This window comes from Emys orbicularis, chromosome 11, assembly GCF_028017835.1.
Source record: "Emys orbicularis isolate rEmyOrb1 chromosome 11, rEmyOrb1.hap1, whole genome shotgun sequence".
Classification (NCBI taxonomy): domain Eukaryota; kingdom Metazoa; phylum Chordata; order Testudines; family Emydidae; genus Emys; species Emys orbicularis.
In genome coordinates, this window is record NC_088693.1 from 34,477,743 (window position 1) to 34,484,699 (window position 6,957).

A 6,957-nucleotide genomic window follows, 5' to 3' on the forward strand; every position below is an offset into this window, starting at 1 on the left:
GCATCTGACCTCAACACTGGCCATAAAACCTCCTCTTTAATGACAGCCTTTACCAAATCTAGGCCAGCAATGTCATTCCAGTCCACAGGAGGTCCTTGGTTGATAATCTCATTGGTTACAAGGTCAATGAGGTGTGTGTCAGTATTCTTCAGTTGCTCGTCCACAGAGTGGTTGGATGAGGTAGCTGCACGAAGTCCCGGGCCTTGCATTGGGTGAGGGAGGAGCTGCCTGTGCTCATCCCCATGGTCGTTCATTACTGGGGAGGTGTACTTCCCAAAAGATTCACTTGTTCTTGATCCCAATGAATTTTTTGCAGTACTATAGGAAGGGGGTGTCAGAGCCCTGCTGGACTGACTGCTGAATTTCCTTTGCTGCTCAGAGGACATTAGCTGCTTTGTTGGCTTAAATGCTAAGGATGATGTTTCAGCACTTCTGTCAAAGCCATTCCCCCTGTTTGCATTTGAAATGCTGTTGTCGGGCATTCTATACATGGGACTCTGTGTAGATCTCTGTTGGCCATAGCTGTAATTTCCATAACTGGAGTCCATTTCTCCTTGCCCTGCCATATAGAAAGCTTTCCTTTTGAGAGAACTTGCAGAACTGTTTGTCAGAGCCGATGGTGCAATGGGCGTCAAACCGTGACTCTGGTAGGTGTAGCCAGGTACAGTGGTAGGGGGGAGAGGAGTAGGAGCAGGAATTCCTGAAGGCAGGTATGCTGAGGGAGGTGGGGCACCACCAGGGCTGTACCCAGGCCCAACAGCAGTTTGAGGAGGATAACTAGCAGATGGGTAGCTATAACTGGAGAGGTTAGAAGTCCCATTGTAGCCTGGGACTAGGGCTGGTGGTGGCGGTGGTGGCGGCTGTAAGAGGCCAGAGCTATGCAAAGGGGATGGATGAGGTGATGGAAGTGCAGGTGCTGGCTGGCCACTGTAACTAGTATGTAAATAAGATCCATTGTATCCTGTGGCATATTCCTGAGATGGGAGCCCTGAATGAAGACTAGGTACTGTATGACTTCCGCAGGTACTACTAGAATAACTAGGTTCTGTCAGGTTACTGGCCACCCCAGGTGAGCTCCCTATACTGGCAGAGACATCTGCTGGAGGGAGGGCTGCACTTACTCCAGCTTTGCTGGCAGTAATAACGTCCGGGACACAGTTCATAGGATAAACACTCTCTGAGTTCAAAGAAGGCTGCCAGGGTTCATTTTCATTCTTCCGACCATTCACCAGTGCTGACGGAGCTTCAGAATAGTTACTAAGGATGGGTCGGTCGGCTGGGCCTTCTAAAATACCAGAATACTTTTCTGCATATTTTTTCAATAGATTAGAGGCAGTCAGAGCAGAGATATCATCATTGGCCCAGGCATACTGGTAGGTGCGCTGCAGGTGTCCACGGTATGCTTCCACCTTGTGAGCAGGAGACCGGGTAGTCGAAGTGATATCAAAGTGCTGTTCTGGCCACTGGGCATGCTCTGGCGTCCACTGCATCTTCAAGCCTAGGGTGGGGGGAAAACACAGTTAACAGTGGTCTGAGCCATTTTCAGATGCTCTGAAAATGAATTTTTAACAGTATCTGTTTACATTTTTTTAGTTACCTGCATAGTGACAACTGTATTTATACTATAGATTAAAAACAATAAAATCACACTACGCATGCAATTGAATGTCTTTGTAAAACACTATCAATAGTCAGATTTGTTTAATATAGACACACACACAGAGCCATACTTTTGCTAATTTAGATGGGGGGGAAATATTTATTTTCTTAAAGCCAGATTACTTAAAGTAATTAAACAAGACCCAATACATTTTAAGTACCCAGAGTGTGGATTTTTGTTGTTAACAAGAAAATACCCAACTGTTCTGTCTTCTCTTATCACAGTTTCAGTTTTATATTTTAACCAATATAAAAATATGAGACACAGCTGACAGATCACATCTAGGATACCTCTCTTATTTGGTACTGAACACCTAGTTAGCACAGTATAATGCACCCTGCGCAGAACAATATGACACAGACATAGCAGGTCATTCCATAATCCAACTCTCATCTAAAGTGGTCCACGACAGTTTCAAATCTGCTTCGTGGAGTGCAGCAAAGCAATCTCCCAGGCAGCGCTCCGTCGCTTTCATCACACAAAGCTTACAACTCGGTATGAATTACAACTGGCTCCTTTCTGCCTCTCAGTTCTGTTGTTGAGGCTCTGGGAAAAAAAAACAAGCATCACTTGTCTGTCGGTCTCCTTGCCTGTTTTTTCTTTTTCCCCCCCCCTCAGAGCCTCCAGGGTACCGAAAAAAGAAAAGAAATGCAGTCTAGCCCCTAAAAGTTCGGTGACACACACTGCTGGCTATCAGCCCTGTCACTACAGTAAACTAAGTAACAAAATGTGACTGTGTGACTATCCCTTTAAAGCAATTAATCTCGCAAATAATGGGATGATTTTTTTAATCCATCATACGCACTAAGAGCAATTTACAAGTATTATAATAACCCCTCCAACTCTTACCTGTGCATGGTAGACCGTTCCTGATTTTTGTACAGCTGTATCAAATAGGCCTCCTTAATCTCTCTCGTATTACCAAAAGTGATTTTTGCAAACAGTCTTGCGCCCTCTGGCACAGATTCCCTGATAAGGAGGAGGCCTACTCTAAATGAAGCATCTGTGGCACTAGCTCCCTTCTGAATTACTGTGGTCTATTTTGACAGCTTCTACCCCCTCCTGTTTCCCCCCCCCCCAACCCCTTTAGCTCTTCATTGCCTGACTCTGGCATCTGACATGGCCAGCTTAGCCTCACTGAGCTAAACCTAACACAGCACACAGTTTGGTAACAGAATGGCATGTTTATTCCCTTCTGACTCCCTCTTCCTTGTTTGCAAAACCGCTGCACCAGACACTGGAAGTTAATTAGCAGGATGATGCTGTGCTAATTGTGTTAATTTACAAGGTTTTAGTCAAAGAGAATCACGCCAGGGCTGGCACTGCTGTCATGCTTCTGACTTAATGATTAAGAAATACTGAAAACAAGGTGGGAAGGATTGCAGTAATTACACAATAAATGAAGAAAGCAACAGGATTCATTTGCAAATATATTTTATTGCAGTTGCACTAATTTGCATTTGGATTGTTTATTTATTTTTAGGAATCGTGCAGGTATTTATTTGCAAATCACTAAATCAGTTAAATTTAGCCTGAAAACTGCAAAGTAAAGCTTAATTGAGCCTTATATTTTATTAGTACAAATACTGCAGATCTCATTCCACACGAGCATGCCACTGATTAGGTCTGGTGGGATTTTTGTTTGTTTTTTCCCAGTTCTATCTTTCCCCCCATTTTTCAAGCACTTATGACAACTTGAAGAAAAATGCCTGTTAACCATTATCCAGTTACCCTATAGCCTATAGAAATTTTTCTGACAAATGCAGTTTTGAGCCTGAGTTATTGGCAGATGTATTACTTTCATTTGGAATTAATTTAATCTTTTTTTGCTAATTGTTTCTGATGTTTCAACCATTGCATTTTAAAAGGGGAAATGTATCATGTAATTGGGTGAAATTACGGAAATCTCGCTCAGTTATGAAATTTGTAGTTTTAATGAGGAACCAGCAGCAGTTTTTCAGAAATCATACTTTTGTTAAATTCTGCTGGAAATCTTAAGAGCAAATCACCATGAGCCAATTGCAAGTAGCCAGCATCCGAAATTCTCCTAGCATTGTGGGATTTATTTCCAGCCTTTTTAAACGGAAAGAATATTAACATTTCTGTAATGCAAAAATGCCTAAAAGACATGCAAATTTATTCGCACTGTAAAATATTTAGATATATATGTATGTTATCCATGTTCTGTGATTTTGGGCTTGAAAGGTTACCACAACACAGAAGGCTTCTATTATATATAGATGCACAATAACTTGAGTAGATTGATGCTTCACTAGATACACATGAATGAATGCCATGAGAAAGGGTCTTGGAAAAGAATTCAGCAGTTAGCAGCAGTGAAAGTTATGAGAAAGATAAAGTAAAAGGGGAACGGACACAGCCTTTACTTTTGCAGACAGTTTGGGCAAACACTCGTATATTAGTTAATGAATGTACATTTTGTAATTTGGGCAAAATGCCTTTATTGCCAAGTTAAAGAAGGAGAGGCCACTTTAATAAAATAAAAGAAGCTATTCACTATGCCACAGTATAACAACATGTATTATATGGTGCCCATAAGCATGGCTTCCATAATAACTTTTCACATATACACACACTCCCACTATATTTAAGAACATTTCTCCAAATACAGAGGTCATTTATACATGAAAACTATTTTTTTTTCATTTTTCACAATGTGGAGCGTAAAGTCTATTTAAAAATATTTAAAAATCCAAATTTGGGGCATATTAAAAATATTCCTACCTAATTTCCCCTAATTTGAGTTTGTAGAAGACAACTGAATTTTATGACATTTCAGTTCTCTCTGATACTAAGAAAAATATCAAATCAATCAAAATTCTTTATTTGGAGTAATTGCTAGATAATTGATTGGCTTCAGCTTGTCAGGCTATCTTTGGAAGTGCTTTCTGCACAATAATTGTAAGTTTATTTATTGATGCATACTAAATACCACTGCATTTAACAAAGGCTGTTAAAGGCAGAATTAGGTTTTGATTAGATAAGTTGAAGAAAACAGGACTGTTCTCATCCCATGAAACATGAGCATTTATTGTAGTGCATTGCAATCATAGTGTTATTTGGAAACGTAAGTGAATAGTTAACTATAAATATTTACTTTATATTAGTATGCACTGAAGAAATATGTATTTATGTGAAGTTCACTAGGCTGGCCTGGACCTTGGGGCACAAAGAGCTTTTTCCTCAATTTGACATTAATTTGAATTAGCATAAAAAACTTTGTTGCTTAACTCCTTTTGTGAAGAGTGATCACAAGGGTCAAATTTATGAGTCAGAATAAAAAATGCAATTTGCACTTTTTCTGGTGAGCAAACGTGTTCTTTTTGTTCTCGTAGCTCCTCAGTGTTTGTGGGAGCATTATTTATTCTGTTCTCTTTTGTTTGACAGAGCTTTTTTGGTGTTTTCTTTTAGACATGCTAAATGCATAAGGCAACAATTCAATTCTTTAAATACATACTGCTATTTAACAGAAAATTGCTTTTTAGATAATTTAACATGCTATATATAAGAGGCAGGTACAGTACTAAAAATCCTAAGCATTTTTTTTTTGTTCTGACAGAATTATTTTACATTTCTCCTCCATAATTCTAAGCAATTGGATCTGTTTGGACTACATTTAGAATAATTATCATGGCCAACAATTTTATTATACAATTCCCTTTTTACTCAATGTTCAATCTTTTTTTTTTCCTTCTGCTTTTACGTATTTAATCTGAAAATGCAAAACTTATTAAATAACACTTTCAGAGTGTTATACACTTAATTCCATAAAGCAGAAGTATACTTGCAATTTCAGCTTTACAGATAAAAACTATATGCAAATAATGCTAGCGTTGTGACAAAATTAACTGAGTATAAGGAAACTGACAATTTAAAGCCTAGCAGTGTTTTAACACATCCAAGTTCTTCCTAGGCATCACAGATGCACATATGGGGCCTAATCCTTCAAGATACTGAGTGTCTGCTGTGAGGTGCAGAGTGTCCTCAATCCACATTGACTTCAATGGGAGTTGAAAGAGCTCAGCATCTCACAGGGTTGGACCCAATAAAAAGAGATAAATGCAAAGCAGCAGCCCTCCTTTGAACTTTAATTGACTGGTTTATGTTACAACCTTTCTCTTGATTCAATATGAGATTTCTATTAGAAACTTTAGCAAGGCATATTATATCGGGGGCGGGGGGAGAAGAAATAGTGTATGACTCAGCATATCCCAACAATTCTAATGGGTTACAACTCTTTCAGACTAATATGTTCACCCAACAATCTTCCCACATATAGGATAGCAGGCAGAAAAAATAACTTTTGCTTATTAATTTACTAGGAAAGTTCAATAGAGGAGACGAACACTAATTAGTTAAAGGAGTATGACTTTATGTAAATATTATGCATTCTCCAAGAATGGCAGGGATTGCAGTGATGACAGGGGATGGGCTTGTCTTGAACCTTCAAAATAACACGGGACCAAAAACATACATTAACTATCTGAGGGGTAGCCGTGTTAGTCTGAATCTGTAAAAAGCAACAGAGGGTCCTGTGGCACCTTTAAGACTAACAGAAGTATTGGGTCTTGCATCTGAAGAAGTGAGGTTCTTACCCATGAAAGCTTATGCTCCCAATACTTCTGTTAGTCTTAAAGGTGCCACAGGACCCTCTGATACATTAACTAGTTATTTTAAATAGGGGGAGGGAGGAACCCCCTTCATTTCATGGGATTCTGAACAGACACAAGGCTCCACCCATGCTGATCAGAGGGCAAGGCCAGGGCCCAGCTCTGGAGACTTTGTTTGGCAAGTGAGAGCTCAGGGTTAACTTTTACACATGATGTAAACCTCGGGAAACAGGATTTTAAAGTGTTGTCCGCATTTTCATGCGAAGGTCTGGTCTTGCTCCATTTGAGTCAATAGAAGTTTTGCCATTGACTTCAATGGGAGCAAGGTCAGGGTTTTAAACTCCAACTGCTAGCAGGTGCCCTGAAAACAACTGTCACCTAATAGGTGCCATTCCAACCTCTCTTTAAACCATACTGTTTTAACGTGCTAGTGACTTTAGGTAATATACACATAACAGAGCTAAAAACAACTACAAATACACAGCACATTTGGAAGCTTGGAACTGGTTAAAGAATGATTCTCAAAACCTGTAGTTTCAAACTAATGTGTCCCAATTATCTAATTTAAATACTGTCAAATGATTATTCCTTTAAATCACACTTTCACACTTCACGACTGCAAATTACAATACATTTACTGCAAATTACTTTTCCTTCCCCCTCCCC

General features: G+C 39.5%; 1 protein-coding gene across 1 annotated transcript in view; it reads right to left on the reverse strand.

Annotated features, from left to right (window-relative positions):
• FIGN (fidgetin, microtubule severing factor) overlaps positions 1 to 2,053 on the reverse strand; it is a 2,801-nt gene extending 748 nt beyond the window's left edge. The window contains exons 1-2 of the mRNA XM_065413768.1: positions 1,951 to 2,053; positions 1 to 1,498 (exon numbers count right to left, since the gene is read on the reverse strand). The exon at positions 1 to 1,498 is cut by the window's left edge and continues 748 nt beyond it. Coding sequence (XP_065269840.1) covers positions 1 to 1,498; positions 1,951 to 2,053 — 1,601 coding nt within the window. The remainder of the gene's footprint in view (positions 1,499 to 1,950) is intronic.
• Positions 2,054 to 6,957: the final 4,904 nt, after the last annotated feature.